Source organism: Scleropages formosus, chromosome 19 (genome assembly GCF_900964775.1).
Source record: "Scleropages formosus chromosome 19, fSclFor1.1, whole genome shotgun sequence".
Taxonomy (NCBI): Eukaryota; Metazoa; Chordata; class Actinopteri; order Osteoglossiformes; family Osteoglossidae; genus Scleropages; species Scleropages formosus.
Window position 1 is genome coordinate 7,858,308 of NC_041824.1, and position 23,768 is coordinate 7,882,075.

General features: G+C 45.0%; 1 protein-coding gene across 8 annotated transcripts in view; it reads left to right on the top strand.

Moving 5' to 3' along the window:
- Positions 1 to 23,768, top strand: part of pard3aa (par-3 family cell polarity regulator alpha, a) — a 318,437-nt gene that overhangs the window by 290,670 nt on the left and 3,999 nt on the right. For all 8 annotated transcript variants that reach the window (XM_029246101.1, XM_029246104.1, XM_029246099.1 and 5 more), the window contains 2 exons: positions 14,276 to 14,396; positions 21,965 to 22,092. In XM_029246101.1, the coding sequence (XP_029101934.1) occupies positions 14,276 to 14,396; positions 21,965 to 22,092 (249 nt within the window). The remainder of the gene's footprint in view (positions 1 to 14,275; positions 14,397 to 21,964; positions 22,093 to 23,768) is intronic.

Here is a 23,768-nt window from a genome sequence, read left to right on the forward strand (position 1 = left end):
CCTTTTTGCTGCAAGTTAATTTAATTAAAAGCCAAGTTGGCACTTGCTTGCACATGCATTACTTATTCATAAAGTGGCTTTGTTAATCAGGCCTCTGTGTAGCCAGGCTGTAAAACATACAGGAGTACAACTCTTTGTCCCATCAAACTTTAATGCACATGGCAAAGGGTCAGTCTTTCCTCACATCTTGTGCAAATAAAGTGGGTGCGAAGGAGAGGGAAAGAGCTTCCAAGGCAAACTCTAAGGGGCAACAGAAAAAGTCGCACAAGTGAAGTCCTACCACAGGGGAAGAAAGATCGTGTTTTTAGAACGGAAAAGAATATTGTATTTTTATCAATTAAAAAAGTCAAGCAGAGCCATCGTTTCCATTGCGTTACCAATGCTACTGTTGCTACTGCTATAGGAAGGACAGGGAGCGCTCTACCGTGGACAGCCGTACCTTCCAGGAGACATTGTAGTGGACGTACAACGTGCCGCGTCAGGATATTCTCGTGATCGCCAGCAGTAGATCACCTGTCATTTGTACCTCTGTGTCAGATGTCAGTGATTCCACTGAAATTATAAATAAAAGCACCATTAATTCTTTTGTAAACAGATTTTGAAATCCAGTTTATTGTGTCAGATCTTACCTTGTTCAGTTTGTTTAATATCTTACCATGTTTTCCTCCACTGAAACAATCCAGGATTATGCCTAAGAAGTCAAAGCAAGTGTATTGATTCGATGACGACTTATACTGTGTTAGCTGGCAGATTTGGCTGTGTGCCCCGTGGGGCTTTCATTCCAACCTTATGTAAATATGGACATATGTTAAGGAAAATCCACACTTGCCATAAATGAAATTGCTGGCTTTCTGTGCTTCAATTGCCAGGGGAAATACAACGATAAGCTCGACAGCCCACATAATGCGCCCGATCCGTGATTCATCTTTCTTTTGTACCAATAATGGGAATGGCACATATCAGCAGAGGTTAAGCAAAAGAAGTCTTATGTGCCACAAATTAGGATAGCAATCCATCAGATCCCCTTTTAATTGAATTTAAATCTTCACTCTTACTTCTTAGCAACTATAGTCAGTGCCATTAATGAAATATGGAGTTAATGTCACAGACTGTTTTCAGTGCAGTTCCCCTCCCCCAGTGAGTGTGTGTGAAGTGTGTATTCGATAGACCCATCTCACGATGGGAAACGGCTGACATTTTCCACTATAGCTCTTTAGTACAGATGGTGTGTGTTTTTTATTTTTGCACTTCTCCCTCTGATCTCCGGTCCAAAAGGACCAGTTAAAAATCTACTCATGCTTCGAGATCAAGTCCAATTTTTGAAATAGAAGCTAATTTGTTTGCTCCCTTTGCTGCAGATGTTCTGCTCTAAAAAAGCTGTGCTGTGTGAATGCGAGCCAGTCATCCTGTTTGCTGGCTTAGAAGTTGAGGTCCGTCGAGCATTTTGCTTTCTTTTTTTTCCTTCAATCTTTTATTTTTTCCACATGCCCTGTTTCCTCTTTCGCAAACCATTCCTGGGTTATGAGCCAGTCTTTGAATTGATAAATGGACTCTGCATGCGCCCCATTCTCTAAGAACAATAGAGGTGAGTTGGAAACGTGAAAAGGTTTCCAAATCGCACAGACTTCCATTTCATAGCTTCATAACCTCTTTCAGACTTGTTAAGAAGGTAGAAAATCCAAGAAATATGTCTGGCGGACTGATCTGAGGCCTGAAATGTGCTCCGGGATGCAAGTGTGGAGTTGACCGTCGGGACCCGCTCAAATTCGTGCATCGTGCTCGAACCCGGCGTCACGGTCACACGCAGACCGCCTCCTCTCTCCTCTCTCAAGTTCACCTTGGTTGGTGCCCGGAAATGGGAGAGGAGCCTGTTTTAACATGATAATGGGCTTTAATTTAACCGAATGATGATTTATCAGTCGCCGGGCAGCCTCCTAACTGCAGACTTTTAAAGCATGAAATGGAAGCTGCCTTGGACGTTTCATCACTCACTTTGTATTTTGAAGGTGGAAGGGGAAAAAAATGCCAGTTCAAACGAAGCACACTCTGTAAACCTTTGGCAGCTCCTGTCCAATTTATTAGGTACACCAAGTTATTCCTAAGCCTGTCAATTATACTGGCACACAGCTGCCACTTCCCCTTTCGCACCACAGCTATTTGTTGTGCTCTCTGAGAGTTGCGCTTATTCGTAGGGAACTGCTCTGAAAAGCATGAGTGTTGACAGTGAAGTAAAACTGCTTGTCTTTGTCACTTACCCGTGAAACTTGTGTTTCAGATCAAAGGATGAATGTGACGATCAAGTACAGAAATCAGCTTTTATTTCTGGGTCATATTTTCATAGAGGCCAAACCATGCTGGGGAACAATGTCATTTCTGTGTTTATTGTCCCCAGTTTCAGCTGAACGTAAATATTTGGGCAAATTAATTTAAAGCAAATCGTGTAACGTTAGTATTTGGTCCAATACCTCTTACATACAGTAACCCAGAAATAAAGGCTGATGTTTTGTAATTAGCCTCATATTAATTTTTAATTTGAAATTCAAGTTTCGTGAGTATTCAACAAAAATTACCTGTTTTACCTCACTGTGCCAATACTTGTGCTTCTCGTGGTATAAAACATTGGAAGATATTGTCGTCATTTGCCGCTTCTCCCTGCTGTCTGAGTAGTTAATGCTTAAGCACAGTTACCACCTGTGTCTGTTTTGGTCGCTTGCCTCCATCGGGCATCTCTGTTCTCAGAAGATCAACACATGGAGGATAATGAATGCCAAGTGTGGTAAAACACAGCAGTAAGACATAGCAGTACTCGGCTGGTGCTCTAACGGGTTTATTCCCAGTATTTGGTTGGGTAAAAACCTTGGTTTTATTACCCTTCGTTTAGGTGTCTTTGGTAACTTGTGTTTCTTGTGCGGTAAATGTTGTGTAAACAGCGGTAGCACTGCAGTTGTACTTTCCATCCTACAGTGGTTTTTTTTTTTCTTTTTTTTTTTGATATTTAGGTAAAGTCTTGCATTATATTTTAAAGATAAAAGTCTGACTTATAGGGTCTTTATTCACTCCTGGAAGAATTTCAGAAAACTAAATGCTGATAAATGTCATATTTTAAGCGTTTGTTCTCGTCAAGGAAGAATTTAGTTTAAAACATTTCCAGTTTAGGGGGAGGATGACCACTTTTAGGTATCTTGAGCTATCATAAATTGGCTCTTTTTTGTTGTTTTTTTTTTGTTATTTTTTTTTGTCTTGAACTGCACCTGCAATATGTTTTCACATCGCTAAGATTAAAGTCTTCAGTCATAGTAATAGACTATGTACACAGCAGAATGCCAGTCTGGACTTATTATGGAATATGCTTGGCATCTTCTGGGCTTCAGAGTTCTTGTTTTTCTCTCTTTTCATTCCTGGATGTCAGATTTGATTTAAAAAAAAAAAAAAAAAAAAAATCCTCCAAGAGACATACAAAGTCCTGTAATTAAAGTGTTCCACTGAAATCCTTTTTTTTTTCTCACTGGGTCTCCACAAAGTGAGGTCCTTGCTTCTGTGGCCTTTGAGAAGGTGTTTAACATGGCGCTCTTCACATCTGTGCCTTCCTTTTGAGTTCCCGATGAGCCCCCCGCTGTTTTATTTTCTCTGAACAGCGGTCCTTCACCATTAAGGGCCGCCGTCCTCATTTCCACACGCTCCTTACGGTCACATGTCCTGGAGATGAACGAGAAACACGGCACAGAACAGGTCAGCTTGTTACTCCTGCACTCCTGTGCTCCTACTATGACCCAAGGTTAAGATTCAGTATAGAAGTGGTTGGAATATGTCATCTCAACGCTAAACAGCACGTTCACTGTTAAGCAAACGATTGTACAGTCATTGAGTGGCTAACATCATATGTGCTCCAAGACCGTGCACTGTAATGACCATGTACCGTTTTCGAACCATGTTCACAAATGCTCGCTTTAGTGACCGCACTAATAAGTATAGTTCTGTTATTGGTCACGTCTGCAAGCATACCTGTGTGACCTACCAGTAACATTGGCCCCTGCATTGCGCAGGAGGTGCAGCTCACACATGTGCACTGCCTACAGGTGTACAATGAATAAACATCAACATTCATTCATTCATTATTCATTCATATAATGCTCTTTTCTGTATGCTCTGCACCATGTAACATCATGGACAAAGGTAAGAAATTATTACAAAAATATTTTAGTTTTTAAATTCATTTTGTTACTACTTTTGCATATTTTTCATGTGTAACGTGTTATTTTAACATAATTATTTAACACAAAGGGGGGCGCGGTGGCATAGTAGGTTGGACCGGGTCCTGCTCTCCGGTGGGTCTGGGGTTTGAGTCCCACTTGGGGTGCCTTGCGACAGACTGGCGTCCCGTCCTGGGTGTGTCCCCTCCCCTTCTGGCCATACGCCCTGTGTTACCAGGTAGGCTCCGGTTCCCCATGACCCCATATGGGACAAGCGGTTCTGGAAATGTGTGTGTGTGTGTGTGTGTGTGTATTTAACACAATTTTAGCATAAATATAGTTTGCATTTCCCAACTGGTCACAGGACCTCAGAGGACAGGTATGTCTCCCGTGCGTGGTCGGTGAACGAGTGTGGATACCGGCAGGGTATCGGTCCCTCACCTGGCGATGACTGTAGGTGGTGATATGTTTATGTCCCCCATAGGAGACTTACAAGGTCAAAGACAAGTTCCCATTGTTATTGAGCATGCAGGTACTGTAGTGAACCACCACCACACCAGGTTGTTTAGGTACAAGCCAGCAGTTACCCAACAAAAGAACCTTTTTGATGACCAGGGTGGTTTCTCCACTGCCATAGTTCATATTTTGGTTCGTTTCTGCGGAATAATAGAGTTCAGCAACAGTTCCAGCCCAGTACTGGCAAGCAATTGTAGAGGAAGAACAAACCATTATTTTTGTTTTTCTTTGACCCCCCCCATCTCCAGCAGGGTAGTCAAAGGATTGTGGCATATTACACACCTGTATGCTTTCTGCAAATCCAGTTTTGTGAAAACACCTGCATGGGAACGCTTGGACACGGGAAAAAAAAGGCAGCGCGCTGGCTGATCGCTGTGAGGCGTGTCATCCTTTGTGGAAACATAATCAGATGGCCACATGCTCCTGCAAGCCCTCTCCGAGGTTGCGCTGTTGGAATCCAAAGAGCTTAGCTGGCACGGCCCGTGGGATCTTTAGGTGCCAGGAAAAGTGTTGATGGACAAGCCGGTGAGCACCTTGTTTATCTAGAATGCCGCGTTCCTGCCGGATCTGTTTCTAAAAGGTGGTAATTGCGATGCCATCATCTCCGAAACTTTCCCCGACGAGGCTTTTGTGCTGCCCTTTGCTCTGCCTCCTGAGCTGAAGCGTGCTGTACCTACAGAGGTGTGAAATTGAAACCTGAACCTTGCAGAGAGTCTAAACTCTCTTTTTTTCCGCCCTTCAAAATACATCTCTGTTGAACGGCTCCATTCGCTACGTCAGAATTAAATGGTTTTTTTTTTTGTTTCTCTCCAATATATATCAGTTTGTTTGTCAGCAATAAAGTGCAGTGATGTTCTGCCATTTTGTCTGATCCATTCTTATGAAAGCAGGGGATTCTGTGGGTCGTCCTGAGCTACATTCTGGTTATATTAAGAGAGATAATCATCATATGGCGAAACTAGCGATAATGCATGGTAAGCTCATGTTCTGTCGCTCCTCATTGATTTATTGCTGATCCGAGATGATGGATGCGAACTCGCATTAACCCCCGGATGGAGTGTCACAGTCCATTGTGCCTTAACCAGCCCTCCAAGTTTAAGTCTGTGTTATGACTTCATTATGGCAAAAGCCACCACGGCCATATATCACAGCAGTGACAGCGGAACATTGTGTCAAAGCCATTTGATAATGATGCCTTGTATACGGGGGTCAGGGATAAGTAGTCGGTCCCTACAGTTTAGGGACAAGTATCTCTACCTACACTTTTCCCACATGTCTGCTCCGGTGAAAGCCACACAAAGCCACACATCAACTAAACTTCACACATGGTATCCGTAAACATTATATTTAATCTTACTTTAGCTAAATACACACATTATCTCGCTGTTACTATGTATACGGGACTGTAAAGAGAAATTTGCATTGCTAACAACAGCAGTGTTTGCTGCAGCTGACACATTGATCCCATTCACATCAGTATATGTGCTGCATCTTGAGCGTTCGTGGTCAAAGTCCGGTTGTGTCTTAAGCGGAATTGAGTTTTGGGTCTCGTTTCCTCCTTCCTTCCATTTGTCTGTGTTTGTCGACCCTGCGACCTGCATATTGATTATCCCGCAACGTTGATAACGTAATTGGAATGATGGCTCTGCTTGGGGTTTTTTTTTATGTCCCAGTGAGGAGCCATTACTGGGGGTCAAGACCTTTGGCCCCACCACATCCCAGCAGAGGGGGACACTTGCAGTAGTAAAGTAATGACCCCAGGGAACAAGTGGACATCACCTGTGAGGCACGGTCATCAGACACTGTTGTTTGGTTCTGCTTTGTCACACCCACTGTTAGTATTGTTATTGTTTTAAGTGCCCCCCACCGCTGTCATGATCTCTCATTAATGTTTGATGAAGGAAGTGACAAGGGGGCGTTGAATAATTTACCACGTTATGGCTTACCCACTGTGCTGTTGCACTTGACATTTTGCTTCTCAATGTACGTGGTGTATTGGAGCCCTGGTGCGACACAGCTACTAGTGTGAGTTGCCTCTTCAGACCACACATGCAGATCCTGAAGCCAGTGACTGAGCTCCAGCTGAACACAATATAAACTAGGCATGAAAAATTATTTGAGATTTCACAGATAGCCCAAGGCATTAAATGGAGGATACTGGTAAAGTCTTCACATCAATGGCTCTCCGACTGTGCGGGACACATAATTTGCTTAAATTTGTATAGTCAGACAGGTAGAGTCATTCTGATGCCTCTCTGATAGGCAAAGGGAGAAAAAATAAATGCAAAATGCGAAAAAATTTGATGCAAAACATCCACTGCCATCATAAGAAAGAATCTGTTTGACATTACTAATTGCATCGTCTGTATTTTTGTATCTAGATTGCTCTCTCACTAGAAAGTGCCTAGATTTGTCAAAAACAAAGCAAAATAACTCCACTATTTTGGGCACATGTAAGATAATATTGCAGAAGCACACAAGAATTGAGTATGACTCTTGAATATTCGTTACTGGATTAGTTACAGAAGTTACTGGAACACACTAGTGAAGCCTGAGGTTGAGCAGGGCGCCAGTTCGACAGCCTCGTCTTTCTGCAGTCACGGAAAGCTGCTTAAAGCCATTAACCTTGGCGTCCCTGAAGTTTTCACAGCCCCCCCTCCCCCCCGTCTCCTTTAACAGGCCGTTAAACTTTGAGCCACTCGCTTTGTTGTTCAGAAAAGACGGACGTTCGGTTTTTTAAGACAGACTGTCATGTTGACTCCTCATTGTCTACAACTGATCCCTGAACAGCGATGGATGCCCCGCTGTCTCCATGCCAGGGTTTTAATGACGTGACGTCAAAGGGGACTTTCACCGGTTTCAGACGGCCCGACAGGAAAGTAGGTACGGCGTTAGGAGTACATTAATAAAACACGGCTTAGTTTTCACCATTTGGTGAAACTTTGAGTGCCTCCCAATCAATGAGACTGGATTACTTGCTTTTACATCAAAGTTCATCTTGCATTCGATGGGCCTGCTGCTGTCAGTCACAGCAGCCCAAGGTTCATTTCCCATCAGCTAAGTGTCAAACGGCTAACGCTGTTGTTTAGTGGGTCGGAACGGTTCCTCCATCTTCATTTGCAGGTTGCGCAATTCTGATGGTTGCTTACGTAGGAGTGTCAGTGCTCTTGGGCCACACTTGAAGGTGTCTTATTTTCCATTGTAAGTGATCCTCAACTTACGACATATGCCACTTAGCAGGGCCATTCCATCAACCTAATAATATTACTTAAGAGTCCCGAAATTTGTACCCAACATCTTAAAAGGACCGCTTCATCTGCTGTACAATGACATCAGTTGGCTGCACTGCCACAAGACACCGTATTTCATATTGTCTCAATAAAGGTGTCTGTCTGTAAAATGTTTTAGTTAAAGAATGTTTTGTTTGCGATCCCATTCAAGCTGCTTTATATTTAAAATAGCTACCTGGTAAAGAAAGCTACACTTCTGTTGCAGATAAGAAAAAACAAAGGAAAACTGATTTAAAAATGAAAGTAAAAATAACACTGCAGCATAAAAATATTGTTATAATGCTCTACTTTCTATGCTTCTTTATTAGTATTATTTTAGCATAAGTAATGTGTGAAATTAGTAATACAGCAAAACTCGGTTACACATGCGTAACGTTCATTCATGTTAACTGTACATATATCCTTATGGCTCATATAATACATTATAAGGGGCTTGGTGACTTATGACAAGTCAACTTACAATGAGGATCTTGGAACAGAAAACCGTTGTAAGTCGAGGACCCCCTGTAGGGTTCACAAGGTGGTGTAACGACAGTTGTTGGCAAATTTGCCCGTCTTCCCGCCATCATCACGTGTGGTCAGTGTCCCTGGTAATTTCGCAGAAGCGACTGGCCACAAATGCAGGGGCTGGATGGTCCCGGGGTGATACCTGACCACCAGTTCACACCACGGCCGTGCTCCTTCATGAGTGTGATGCTGGCAGGCCTATGAGCATCCTCCGAGGGGAAACAGATGTTGCTCGTACAGAAGCTGTCAGGTTCGATTTGAGCCGCGCTCCAGTAGACCGTGGTTGATCTGTCTGGACTTCCTTCCTTCGAGGGTGGAAGAGAAGGCCAGAGAGGGTGACATTCGTAAAGCGCAAGACCAGTATTTCCAACCACAAACAACTGTGATGTAACATGCTTTTACACAGTTTTACATGATTTTTCTCGTGACAGTAATAATAACAGTAAGAGTAATTGTGACATCAGAGTGCTGGAAATAATTGCTCTAAATTGGTCTATGGAAGAAATAAAGGTTTGTGCTGAAGGACAGATGCCAGCCTGTCCTTTGTATGTTGCAGAAAAACCAGCTGCTCTGACAGGTTTTCGATGTGGAACCAGTTAATCTAATTTGTTTAACTGCTCACGGGCTGTGGCTACAGTTCCCTCCAGAGCAATCCTTCATCAGAGGGTTTTGTGCTCAGGGGTACACTCGGCCGTGTCTGCTTTTAATGGGACACCGGAGGGGGTGACCCATCTCCACCCCTCCGCCCATGCTGGTGTCACTGACACAGGCGGAGGAGGAGCTGCTGTTGCCGCTGCGACCTGCTTACCTGCCGGCGCCCCTCAGACTGCGACCCCATACGCTTGCTTTGGGCTGCTTTGATCACTGAAGGTTCAGCGGCCGCCTTTAGATTTACAGCCCAACATCTGCTCATGGTTCGAGGGGTGGGGTGGGGGGGGGAAACAATTATCCTGGAGTGCCTCCCTAAATGTTTGTGTCTGCGGGTTGCGCAGGGGTGCACATGTCACATATGGAAGTGTGTTGGGAAGATTCCCATCCAGCCTGAGCCTCTGAGCTCCACATGATTCCAACCAGCACTGTGTTTGCACGCACATTCAGAGCCTGGTTATGTATTTATTCATTCATTCATTCATTCAAGTGTTTGTTTATGTTGAGTAATAAATCTATACTATTTCTTAATTTCCGCATTTATTCTTTTCGTTTTATTTTCACGCTTTTTCTTTTTTGATTAATAGGGCAACGCTGAGCCACAGCAGACAGAGACCACGAAGCAGCACATTCATCTATAGACATAAAGCAAGGGCAAGTACTTACAGTATGTCACCACTATCTAAGAGGATCCAAGAAGGTGTTCAGACATTTTAAAATTAAAATTCCATCTTAACTGTCATAAAGAACAAATGTTATTTCTTCTAACGTAACAGAGTGAAACACTTTGGTCATCCGTAAGCTGTATTCACAGAAGGAACTTCAGGTGTCAGTCAGATATACTTCTTTCACATTCACTTGTGGGAAATTAAGTTGTCTTGACCGTACACTTCGGGTTATAAGCCCCCCCCCACGGCCGTGTTATGGAAACTGACCGTGTGCCGCGGTGAATTCAAACAGCTCTCTTCTCTTCAGTAACTCCCTGTCTTCAGAGAAATAGTTTCTGGGCTGCTAGAGTTTACAGGCAGACAGTGTCATTGCTTTTTCCAGGGACGGGATAATGGTGGGTGGGACAGTCTTCTGAACGTGGCAGCCAGGGCCCCTCCCTGATGATTTCCTCCTAATTTTTCGCTTATGGCCTTGCGCCTCCTTCATTGTCAGCAGAATAATGCGTTTGTCCTAATTGTCGCAGTATGTTGTCAGTACGAGATTAATATCTGCACGTGCTGACGCCGCCCCGGCTCTCCGGGTTCGGCGCGATGCTAGAGAGGCGACGTTGATGCATTGCGGGACGTTTGTAATCGGTGACACCCGATGCAGCCCAAACAATTGCGGGAGCTAATGGCACGTGGCAGCGGCTGAAACTTGAGAAAATCCCGCCACGAAAACGGTTAAATCCATCTTGTTTGCACGCACGGCGCAGCCCGGGCACATGCCGGCTCCGTTCTAGCCGGTGCCCTGTAATTCTCCTCCGCCCCGAGAGCTGCCATCTTCTCCCTGCATTTAAATAGCTTCTGCACCAAAGGCTTCAAGGGAGGTTCTTCAAAGAATTTATCATCTTTAAGCCGAGTGCGAGCGGAACAGTCGAGAGTGGCTTTGAGATCACTAGACAGTTAAGGGCCTGTGAACTACTGTGACAAATTATTAGGAATAAAATCCGGTGCCTTGTCCACTACTTTCGGAATATATTTCAGGTATCGGGATCATTTTTAGTTATTTATTTTTGCTGCTGGTGTCGATCTGTTCCCCTTGCTAATGGACCCGCTGTCAGTTTAATTTGGTCGAGCAGCAAGTGGCTACTCTTCCTTCGCCAGTGAATTAATATCAGAGACAGCAGGAGAAGCCTCAGCTGTCAGGAGCTGGAGCCCAAGTGGTGACATATAGGCACCTTATTTACTGCCCTGGCCACCGTTTCAGGCCCGAGTCCCATCTGCTAGCTACAGATCTCGGGCCAGGTTCTTGTCGTCACGGTGACAGAGCCCTGACCTGTTGGAGATCCCATTCATGGCATTTATGACCCACATTTATTGTCATACTGGCTGAAAGCAATGAGCTGGTTGGAGTAAAAACATTGTAGTCAGAGGAGCATCTGGATCCAGGTCTGTAAAGGGTTTAGGAGGAGGTTATACAATGCAGAGTGTGTGACCGATATGCATCGGAGGTGTGTGAGCAGCTGAAAAGATCACACGCTCATATAATGTGACTCAAGCCTTTGAGTCTACAGCAGGGCTGCCAGAGAGTTCCTTCTTCATGAGCCACCAGTTATATACCCTTCTTTATTTATCCTTCTTTAAGTGCCATCTAGTCTGTGTCAGCTTTTGCCAGCCCTACAGACAGGGAGCCTCCAGAATGTCTCGTCTTTCGTTTGTTTCCTTGGGGTCGGCAGAGGTTTGTCCATTGTCGCTGTGATCGAGGCCGTCTGTCTGGTTGCTTGTCGTTCTCTCCTTATTCCTCTACCGTTTCCCTGCATTAGTCTTTTTGTGAGGGACTGGTGTCCATGTGATGTGTCTGAAGTACCTTTGCATTTATTCATTTAGCAGATGCTCTTCTCCAAAGTGATGTACATCTCAGAAGACAATGCAAGTGTACCGTACACCAGCAGACAGAGAGCTCTAAATGCAGACAAGAGATTCTTGAATTGAGTCAATTTGTCCCATACAGAACCAAAATAACCTTTTTTTGCTTTATTTGTGAATATATGTGTTTCTATGCAAATGTGGCCCTCTTATCATAGGCACCGGATTACTTTAGGGAGTCTTTTCATTCATGTCCTCTTACTCTCTTCTCTGTCACCCATGACATTTGCAGATCTGATTTAAATGTGCTGTTTGTGCTTTCAAAATTTTCCTTCAGTACTTATTTACTTTTTGCACCTGTACTGAATTGCTGGGGAAAACGAGGTGCCGAGCCTCAAGGGATTTGCATCCTGTCAGTAAAATAAAAATTGAAACCTTACACTGAGGCTTTAAAAAATTTTGAAAGATCTCGATATTTACAAATGCGGTCGTCAACCGGCAGCGTGGTTGATAAATTACAATTATGGTCACACTCACATTGGGGAGATTTGCAGAAATCGTGAGCCTGAGCCGTCACGCTTCAGTAGCTGTTGTATGCAAACGGACAGAACAACGTGGGAAGGAGGGTGCGAGAGGGAAGCTGTTCCGAGACCCTCGTCATGCAGTTAAAATGTCAACCTCCGGACACCCGTTCGGTCAAAAGTTGCTTGGTGTCGAGGACCGGGCGTCAATAGCGTTTCATTAACCCCGCGGCAGGAAAATTCAGGGCCACGGAACTCGTGCGTAACCAAGACAGGCCCTGCTGGTCGTTCGTGAGGCACGATGGGAGATTGCGGGGAGAGCCGGTGATGAGGGAAGGACAACCTAGTCTCCGACTCAACTGACACAGTCCAGCAGAAAGCCCATCACCTTGCAATTTTTAATTTATTTATTTTTTCCCCTCCCTTGTGTGCAAAATGCCAATTAAAGCCTTAGATAGCGCTCTGTCGTTTCAAAAGGCCAGATCGGCCGCTTCTCTGTGCCGAACATGAAAACTTGCACGGGTGTAATTACCGCAGCCAGATTGGAAAACGTTCCACGAGGATGAGGAACGGTCCCGGGCTTTAAGACAGAGAGGGAAAACGGGAGCAATTTGGATAATAATAATTTGGGTAGCGGGACACATTTAAAAACCAAATTATAGATATGAAAATGAGGTTCAGTTGGGAGCGAAGACGTGCATGACGTGCATGACGCGGATGACATTGGGCCTATTTTCAAAAAAGAGGGAAAATAAAAATTGTAACCCTTACCATTCCTGACGGACGCGAGGGAGCGCAGCACCCAAGGATGAAGACTCAGGAGACAGAAAACTTCCTGTCCCCGAAATGATTGTTCGGGAATATCGGCGGAGCGCAATAAGGAGCGCGTAGGAGAACCTGGAGTCGGCGTACCTGTACAACGGTGACGGACTGCACCCTCCCCAATCGTGTCGGTGTTTCACGAGCACCGTTGTAACGAATTCTGATTAGCAGCATGTCGGAGCAGCTATTATCATCAGGAGGAATGTGCGCGAGCGCCGTAAACTGTAATTATCATTGTAATTATGAGCAGATCCTCTGGGCTTAAATAAGCGATGGAGTCCGGTGGCGGCGAGGCTCGGGGAGGTGCAGCACCCCAGGCACGAAGCGAGACGACTGCCCTTGCGGCATCTGTCCATCTTAAGTGCTCCACGTCTCCCGCACTCGCTCCCTTGGCACAGAATTCATAAATCGCCCGCCATTATCAGGCCAGAATGTCTTATCATAATTACACGTTTGTCGCGAGAAGCGTCTCTGCTCGGCACGATAAAAGGAGAGGTTGATTAACAAGAGGGAAGCGTATTGATTTCTATTGACAGGCCTCTCAAAGCTCTTTAATGAAATGGATGCAAATGAGTCTCCAGCAGCAGCGTGTGCCGTGACAGAAGAGGAGAATGGCCTGGATGTCCTAATTTAACTGGGTGTGTTGTCATCTGCCGCTGCACTTGTGGATTATGCATAAAAACAATTGTCGGTGCATCTGAGCTCCTGAATAAATTAATCATAGCAAGGAAACCCATTAAGCGAGAGCCGTTATTGCATTTCTCCGGGTTTTCATCTGCTGTGCGAAGCGTTCTGTCCGCACAGCGTCTCCTAATGCGTTTTCTGCGGTAAGAAATGGAGACGCTCCCTGTCCACGTGTTCAGAAGGGGTTTCGGAGCGCTCGAAGGAGAGGCATCGCTCATGTCGTCTGTTGTGGGGGGCGGTTTCCCCACTGTGAAAGTTAACGCGCCGGTACAGTGTATCGCTATGGCAAAGACTAGTGGGTCGTGGGACCTGAGCGAATGTTTGCGTGCGGGGGCACTCGCGTGACGGGCCTCCCTAAATAAGAGAGGAAAGCCAGGTTCATGGGTCCTATGGCAGCCAACAGCAATAAACACCAAAATGCAGTAATTAGGGTGTGCGGGTGCTTTGCAGTGCTTGTGTTCATCAGAATGACATCTCCGCCCTTGTTTTGGCTCTACCTGATGCCTAAAACTGCCAGTGACACCTTCGTCGTCCTTACGAACGACACGACTAATGAGATTCCCCTGTCCATATTTCCACAGTAACCGAGTCGCCCCCAGCAACCACGACCGGATACAGAGGCTGCGGCACGAGTTCCAGCAAGCGCAGCAAGACGAGGACCCAGATAATCGGCGTCGCACCTACAGCTTCGAGCAGCCCTGGGTGAGTGTTTAGATCCCGCGCCGGGTTGGCTCCGCCCCCCCCCACGGACCTCTCACTAACACCTCTGCAGGCTGCTTTCACCTGCCTCGCCGCTAACCCTTGACCTGCATGGCCCACCGCTTGCCGGTGCTCTAACCGCTAACCTCCCCGAGCACCCCTCATTGCACCTGCCTTCACCACCATGCCTTCCGGATGCACCTCGTGAACCTTCTGCGCTGCCCGCCCGTGGACTATTCCGAGCCAAGGACCGCTGTTGGACACCCCCACGCCTGCCTGTAGAATCACAGCACTCCTCGGTTTTTCTCCTCTATGCAGCTTCATAGACATGACTGTACGCTGCGTGTGGAACCTGGTTCCGAAGGTGCTGTCGGTCAATCTCGGCAGCTGGCCCTTCAAACCGAGTTCCGGACGTTCGAGTTGTTCAGACTTGCTCTGTGTGTTTTTTGCCCAAGGAACAGCCTAGTGCTGCAGTGTGCTTCTCTTAGCCATTGGGGGTCTTTGGAAAGAGTCGGGTTTGAAGACCACGCCTTTATAACGCAGCTCATAATCAAAGATTTTGGAGCAAAAGTGCTCAAAATGGCGCGGCTTCTTGTTTTTCTCCCTCCCTACTTTTTATGGATATTTTTTACATTCTCAGAAAATGCAGTTACTAAATATCCAACATGTGGATCAAATTCTGCAACTGGTTTGAAAACCGCAGCTTTCATGTCTTTTTTTTTCTCGTCTTTTTCATGTTTTTTGTGCTGTAATATAATTTCTCGGTAATTTATCAGAAACTCAGTCAATTTTGGAAAGAGTGCTCCTTTTAAGTTACTGGCAGGACTTCAAATTCGATTCTACTTATCTCCGTAAATGTGTGAAAAACTTGAAATGTGCCTATTTTTAGTAAAGTCTAATGTCAAAAGTGTAATTTCACTGTAAGTTACTGAGTCTTTTCGCCCTCTGTCTTTGGATATCTTCATGCGGTTTTTAATTTTGCTGTGGAAGGATGTACAAAATGTAACGAATGCGTGGTAATATTTTTGTCTTCTGAAATCTGTTTGGTTTTTTGATGCCCGTGTATTTCGGGATGTAGGTTTAAAAATCATCCCTCTCAGAGCTAATAAATTTGTGGTTTGATTTCCATTATTCACCGTGAATTCTTCTTGCTTTGCCTACAGCAGAATTTTTTTTTTCTTTTCGTCACATTTCCTCTTAACGCTGTTTGAAGAATGTTTATGTTTTGAGTTTGATGATTATTCATTGTTCTATCTTATCTGTGAGGAGAAAAATATACACGCTCCTGCGAGCTGGGAATAGGCCTGCCAAGGTCAAAGGTCAAATAGTTGTGTGTCTGTGTAACGTAGTGCCTGAGACGGACGTCGAGGCTTGTCCAGCAACTTCCTGTTCTGAGTGCGAAGGGACATTTAAAGATGACAGCCTAATTGCTGTGTGGAAGAGGACTATTTTCTAAATTGCGGGTCAGAAACGTCACCCCCATTCTGTAAAAATAATGGGCAAATTGCACCGATCTGCATCTCCCCCCCTCCTCACCGAAAATCTAAACGTGGCGAGGTATGGCTTCGTTGTTCTATTTTTACACGCGGCGAACCCGGCCCGCGGGTTCGGCAGGAACGCTTCTGGACCGGAAGATGAAACGGCTCTGGACAGTTAATGCACAACGTGCTCGAAAGCCGCGGTCGCATCTCCGCTGGCCTCACGGCCGCACGTTCGGAGGTGGAGGAGCCTCTCGGACGCTCGGCCGAGGATCGCGGCCCCCAGGAGGTGCCTCGGTGCAGAAACCCGGCTCCGAGACGGCCCGACTGGCTTCGTTTGCGGCGGCTTGCTTTCCACGTACACCTCATCGATGGATCAAAGCACCCTTCTTAGCATAATAGTGTTACATTGTCCTTGTAGCTGGCGAAGGGACTGAGAACAGTTATTTACACAGCGGAGAGCTGCCAGGCTCTGGTTAAGACCCCCTAATTGCCCGCGATTGTTTACATAGTTGAAGGTCCAGGACCGCACCGTGGTAATAAAACATAATCCGTCTGTAGGCTGACATTCGCTTTATTAACGGGCCCACCTTGTCGGGGAGGGAGGTGCAGTGAGCTGTGTGTGTGTGTGTGCGTGTGTGTGCGCGTGTGTGTTTGCGTGCGCACGCAGCTGGTCACCGAGTCTGGATTCCTTTGTAATGAGGAAAAGAAAGTGAAGGGGAGGTGGGAGGTGCGCCAGCGCTCCTTCCGAGGGTCTCCGGTACAGTTATGTCGAGGGACTGGCTGAGGTCTCGTGGACGAAATGTAGCGATGAACGTCTGAGGGGAAAAATGAGCCACGGGGGACAGTATGCGGAGGTCCGGGGAGGAGGTCGGATGTAACGGAAAGTAGTGACGGCTGTAAGGTGAAGACAAGAAACTTCTAAAGATGGGGGGAAAATGAGCCGCAGAGGAAAACGTCTCTTTTTCAGTGTGTGTTTAAGGATTTGCAGTGTTTGCAGCCTGTTGAAATGTCGAAGCGGCACATAAACAGTTGTTATAGCTTTCGGATGTGCCGTGGGCGCATGGAGCCCGAGCACAACGTGACCTTTGTTTCGGCTCTCCCGGAGCGGGCCGGGGGGCCCGTACACCTCGGCACCTACACGGGCGCTTTTCTGTGTGCAAAAACAAACATGTTTGATGTAATTTTACCCTGTGAATGCACAGTTTGTTTTGGGGTTTTATACGTTGTATTTAAAAAAATCCAATCACTCGTCGCTGCTGGTTCTGAAGTTGTGGTTTGCGTCGCGGGGGAGTGAAGCCGACAGGCCGGTGGGAAGGTGCTGCAAAGGGCTAAGGTGGGAATGAATCGAGCTGCTGTCAGTCTGTCTCGCTCGTGGTTCATCGTAGGCTTAATGGTCAAAATGATCCTTTCGCACCGTTCCCTCCTATAGCAGTATACTATATGAAAACTGTTATGATGGTTTGTGGAAATAAAGATTGATATAATATTGGGGTAGTTGGCAGTGTAGTGGTTAGAACTCCTGCCTTTGGATCTAAAGCTTGCTGGTTCGAATCTCATCTACTGCTGTTGTACCCTTGAGCAAAGTACTTGCTTCTAATTGCTCCAGTAAAAAAAAAAAAAAAAATTACCCAGCTGTATAAATGAGTAATTGTAAATACCGTAACATTTTAAGTCACTTTTCTCCAAAGTGTCAGCTAAATGAATAAATGTGAATATATATACAATTTTTTCATACATTAGGCTTATTATGCACTACAAAGGCATATCTTCCAGGTAAAGCAGTGTTTTTTCATCAGCAGCAGGAACTTTATTAATTTCCTACCGTTTCTCTCTGCAAAGAATACAGGCACTATTCTTCTTCCATAACAACTCTATTTGCTGTATATACGTCCTACTTCCAATCACATGATTGATTACAGTAAACCTACTCGCACCTAAAACAGCAAAATCAATACCACCTTTTAAAAATGAGCTGTATGAACAGGTGAATAAGTCAGTTATTTCAGTCATTTTAAACGGTGATTATAACATGAATACCGTTGCGTTAATAAAGTGTCACTAGTTCTCTGCAAATCAGATCCAAAGGTGACTTTGACACTGTCCTGCACAACCAGGTACTCATTTTAATTCTTTCAATAAGTAATAGAATTCATTTTTCTTAGAAACACTTTTCTAATAAATTTGTTGTCATGCATTAGAAAAATGCATAGATAGACAACAGTAGACTATAAACTGTTGTCTGTGCTGTTTATTTTGCTTAACTTTTAATTTTAAATAACTCCAAGAACTGATTTTATTTTCTCCATAATTTATAATGGTAAAGCAACCCACTTATAATGGGAACTTACCCAGTGGGGGTAATTTCACAGAATGAGTTAACCCTGTTAGGTGAGGTATGGGTGTATAATGTTGCTTCTGAAGTCTCCTTCCTGAGGAATTTTCACGAGAGCAGCTCATACCTGTCGGCTCAACCCTTCACTTTATGTCTTTGGGAACAAAGGAGGGAAAATAAGACCTCGGGGCAGTAATTCTTAATTAGGTAGATTTCATTCAAATATAAAGAGACAGGAGTTCCTTGCGTTTTTCTCTGCTGTCAAAAGTTACTCTAGCGAGTGAAATAGCCTGCAGTGGCCTCGTAATAACCAAAGAACAAAATTTTTTGCGGAGGCACATGTTTGTGTTCTTGCACTTTCAAACCCTGTGGGCATTTTAGCATTTTAGCTTTTGGCATTGTAGCCCGGCATTTAATGTAAATCTTTATAATGTCTGGAGACTGTTCCTTTTAGAAATGTGTCAGTTCAATTTTTTTCCTTTCTCCCTTTTGCCCGTGTGCCGATTGACAGGAAAAACGAGCGGATTTACCAATGGGATTTCCTATATTTGGAAACCAAGACAAAAGTCGAGAACCGTGTCCACACATCGTAGCTAAATTTGTTTTAACAGGTTTATGGGGTAACATGAGTGCTCTTAACTCCTCATGGAATTATTACTGTTGTCTATCTATACAGGCCGAACACAAGTGAACATCTTTTACTGGCCGCCGTGGCAGCTGTATAAACTTAGTTTGTTCCTGTTTCACGTTGAAGAAGTAATAGAGACTTGAAGCTAGTTTGACTGCATTACAGAGAAAAAAGCCGCCGAAGCATGGAAGATGGGATAGTATCCTATTCCCTTCTCTGGGGCCGTCCTACGGCGGGCGAAGTACAGTCTCGCATGTGTGGGGGGGTTATCGACTTTGCACGGTATAGACACCGTTATCGAGGAACATAGCCGTAGATAATACCGAGGCAATTTTGAGAGTCTTTATTCATCCATACCGGCCAAAGATATACACTTCTCCCACACGTGCATTTTAAGTTTCTTCCTGCCAGATAAGATAAAGGCCATTTCTCTGAAACTGGAGATGAAGAGGTGCGGCGTATCCTGTTCGAGTCACACCTCCGTTTAATACGTTTCCACCACCTTCGTTCTGCTCGGTCTTACTGCTGTACGCCGGTAGATCCTCTGTAAGGACAAGCGGAATGTCGCTTGGGTCGCCTTCCCCATCTTTTGCCACCATTTGGGTAGCGGAAACCTCCAGGCGGTGTCGCATCACAGGCAACAGGTAGTGGGTGGACCACACTCAGTGCACTGATGAACAGGCCCTCACCGGAAGCACAAGCCCAGAATTACTGCCAGGACTGGACCCAAGGGTAACAAATGAGCCGGACTGGGTCTTTGTGGGACCTCGGAGGAGTCGATTAGGAGGCCATTCGAGTGCATTAGCGGGAAAATGTGTTCCATATGCATGTTTTAGGATTCTGGGAATTTGGGGTTCTGCTGGTCACACGGGGAACACAGGGTCCGCAAGCAAATGTTCAACTGGCCGTCAGTGCAACCCTGACCCTGTGTTGAGTTTGCACTAGCTGCCCTGGTTCTGTCCATGATCTCGGCCATTGGAAAACGTCCCTGTTGCGTTATTAGCGGTCAGGAGTTCCCTCCTTTTTGTTCACATTTGGTGTGTGTCTTTTCATAATGTCCTTTCCTTCTCTGCCGCCATGTTTAGATAATTATTAGTAAAAATATTAAATAATGATGACCGTGAGCACACCTGGGTTTTTCTTTTGAACGAGTGTCAAGTCTTACAATGCATTGTTTTCTTGCAGAATGGCGATTGAGAGTTTCCTCTGTTAATTGTACTAAATCATTCCCCGCTGCGTGGGGGCTACCTGTGAAGGATTTGTACCAAGATTTGACTCTGTGGTTTGCTGTACTTTTCAACTCCAAATTACTCGCAATCACTTCACAAGAAAAATAAAAGTGATTTTCTTTTGTGGAGAGTTGAAAAATGTGACCCAACTCTAAATGGGTTTAATTGTGATGTTATTGCAGCTGTCCGCGTCAGGATGTCCATCATCTTCTCTGCGGAGCAGATCCGGGTGCTTATTGTCTACAAGCTTGATTACAGCACCTTTTGCGATCTGTGTTTTATTGACAGCTTAAAAGGAAGTCATATTTTGAAGGCCCTGTCAGGTCTTAAATTTTCTGATTACGAGAGTCTGTTGGAGAAGCAGGAATGCGGCTCTCTCTTGGAAGCCTTTATACACAGAGTATAGTGTTCATGTTTTACACACCATGTTTTGTAGTCCTATATGGTCAATCTTATGAACTTTAAACCAAACTGGATGAGAAAACTGTCTGTTACAGTAATGAGAATTCTTATCATTTTTGCTCACAATGGGTGCAGCTGTGATGATTTAGGAAAAAATTTGCTATCATCATCTTAGGCCCTTAAATGTCTTTCAAAATTATTATTTCCTTAAAATTTTACTTCCTTAAGATTTTCAACAAGATCCTGTTACAACAAGGAGAACCCTTGGTATTGTAGGGGTTATAAATAGAGGGGGGGAAAAAAAAAACATTTTCACAGTACGACAAACAGAAGACCAGCTCATCTCTTCATCTTCAATGTTAATTTATTGATGAGGTATCACGGAAGAGTCTGACTTTTAATCTTTGTAACTTGAAGTGTAAATGTTACGAGAAACGTGTCTGCACACCATAATTTCACTTGAAATTATTTTTCATATTTATAGTAAATTGAGGTTAACATACTGTATTTCTAGATAATTCCCCATTTTTAACAAGATTTTGATTTGGGTTGCTGTTTTAAAAACTGTTATTAAAAAAACTATGCATTTGATTGTAGATATTTTAAATTTTGACTCTTGGCAGCAATGAGATTTTTAGTAAAAATCTGATAATACATATTTTTACGTTTCTATTTCTAAAAAGCTTCATAATATAAATACTTTGTTCTTCAAAGTAGTGTTGAAGAGTGGTAGCTTGTGTAAGGCTAAGTAACAAATCACCATAGTTGTCGTTCATCGTGTGTTCACGAGATTCACCCCTGTACAGGCTATGTACATGTCATTTTTGTAAGAACGTTAGCTACGTAGATGGGAGATATAGGCTTTTCGCAGCATTACCATAGTAACAGGAGTGTTCCATGTGGTCGATGAGAGCAAACAATCCACTGTTCTTACTTCAATGTGGCCTCTGAGTATTTTTAGAAATAGTGTCTTAATCCATTTACAGTGCTCACGTCCTGTGTAAGCGATCCACTTATAGAGCATGCCCTTTGATGGCTCTTTCGGTAATTGAGTTGTCATGAAACGGATTGCTTCCTAAAAAAATCACTTCTGCTCTTATAAAGCACGTTGCAAGAGTATGTGTGAAATATATTTTTGGTTTGTTTTTGGGTAAAAGGGAACATTAACGGTTTATTTTGTTTAACAAAAAAAGACAAAAATGTCACAGGTGCCCTTTTGTTGGCAAAGTAGTGTCTGTGGATTACCAAAACAGTTAAGCATAATCACCTGTTTCAGTAAGTATTGCCAGCATGTTTGCTTCCCTAACACGCTACTAACCCGTGTCTTTACTAGTGTTCAGTCGGTGTGTCCTGTTGTTTCCGTGGGCAAGTTCTGCGAGCATAAGCACGTGTACAGGTGTGTGCCTGTTCTCCGGTGGAGCCTGTGGAGCCCACAGCTCGCACACCGGGGAAGTGCCCACGAGTAACGGCGACACGGGTGCTCTGCACCTCTCTTTCAGCCCACCGTTGGCCCGTACACGCCTTCGGGACGCCACTCCGTGTCGGTGGAGACGCAGGTGCAGCGACAGCGGCAGGAGGAGCGTGAGTCCTTTCAACAGGCCCAGAGGCAGTACAGCTCGCTACCACGGTAAGAACCACCTTCTCCCTCTCTCTCCCGGTCTCTCTCCACCCAGCTCTCGAGCTCTCGGCACTGGAAACTGGCGAAGAAGGAAGCAGGTATCCCAGATTTCTGGGCAGGTTTTGCGGTACCGTGTCTTGGATTCCCGTGTCACACCACAAGAGCCGGGTCATTTGACGGAGGGAGTGAAAACTAACGGGAGCTGCTTTTCAAGGAATCGCAGCGGCTGTAATATTCTCCGTGTGAGAAGTGCAGTCACTGGGTGACTGTTTTAACTCGTTGAGCCTTTATTTACGTAACGTCAGGCAAACCGGCGCAGTTTATTATTGAAACGCCTTCAGGTTTTAAACGTCTCCACCCTAAAGTGTGTCTGGGACAAGAAGAAGGAAAGTGTGTGTTGGCAGATGCGGTTGTGGCTGCTGCGCCGTGAGATTGCAGAGAAAATGCGCGAGTTGTTCGCTCTCTCCTTTTTCCCTTTGTCACAAATGTCAGCGGAGCTCGAAGCGCCTGCCACACTAAGCCCTCCGGCTCAGGTTCACGCCGGCATTTGCATTTCCATAGTCGTTCTTGAATATTTCAAAAATCTTCTTTATTCTCTTTTTGTGTATGCAAATCAGAACGTTAACGGATGCACGCAGAAAAGTTTCCGGATTAAGCTTTACATACTTTAATAAATAAGGAAATGTTTAATGGCGGCTGAAGTTTGGTTGTACAGACCGTTGGGGAGGCTCTTCGCTCAAACAGTGGCAGTAAACAGGTTCATTTCGTTTTCATGCTGCCAGTGGTCACCTGTGGTAAGAAATTCTTCACCAGACGGTTTACTCCTGTGCTGTTTGTGCCGAGAATATATAGAGAGGTTAAGTCTGTGCAACCAGACACACAACCATAATTTTGTAGCCATAAATCAGACTGAACTCCACAGAGGTCACAGGGTCAGCTGACTGAGGTTAACTTCCAGGTGTGACACCACGGTCGCAGTGGACCGCAGTCAGTCGGTTGTCACTCAGGACACGGGGGAGGGGGGTTGGTGGGATGGGAAAATCTGTGCAGGAATGTCTTTGGTTTTTGGAGGGGGGGTCAGGTTTCCGCAGCTCAACGCCGTGGTGTCTGTGGTCTCTGTCGGAGCGTCTCTCACAGAGCAGGTGCAGTTAGTGACCGGGGCCGATGCCGTTAGCGCACGTCGTGGTCTTCGGCAACCTGAGTGCTGTGTTTGCTTGACTTCGTGGTCAAGGCGTAATCCCCAACTGGATTGGAACTATGTGGGACCACAAAGGAGAAATATCTCTTCATAAGCACTTCTTAACCTTCTCATACCCCATCAGTCTGTTACTATTAGCTACTGTTAACTCAAGGCAGGGTCATGGTGGTCCAGAGCCTATCTTGGAAACACAGGGTGCAAGGCTAGGTAGGGTAACCACACGGCACACTGTGGGCAAGTTAGAGTGAGCAGTCCAGCTGAGACACACGTCTTTTAACTCTTTAAACACGTCTTTAAACTCCACACGCTGAGCCGGATTCAAACCCGTGCCTGAATGCACAGCCCAGGAACTGCGAGGCACCAGCGCTACCCGCTGTGCCACCGTGCCACCAACTTTGCTTTATTTGTGCATGATTTGTTTTGAGCTTATGTTCACCAAGCAGCAGTGTTGATTTTAATTATTTTTGAATCTCTGTAAAAAGTAATC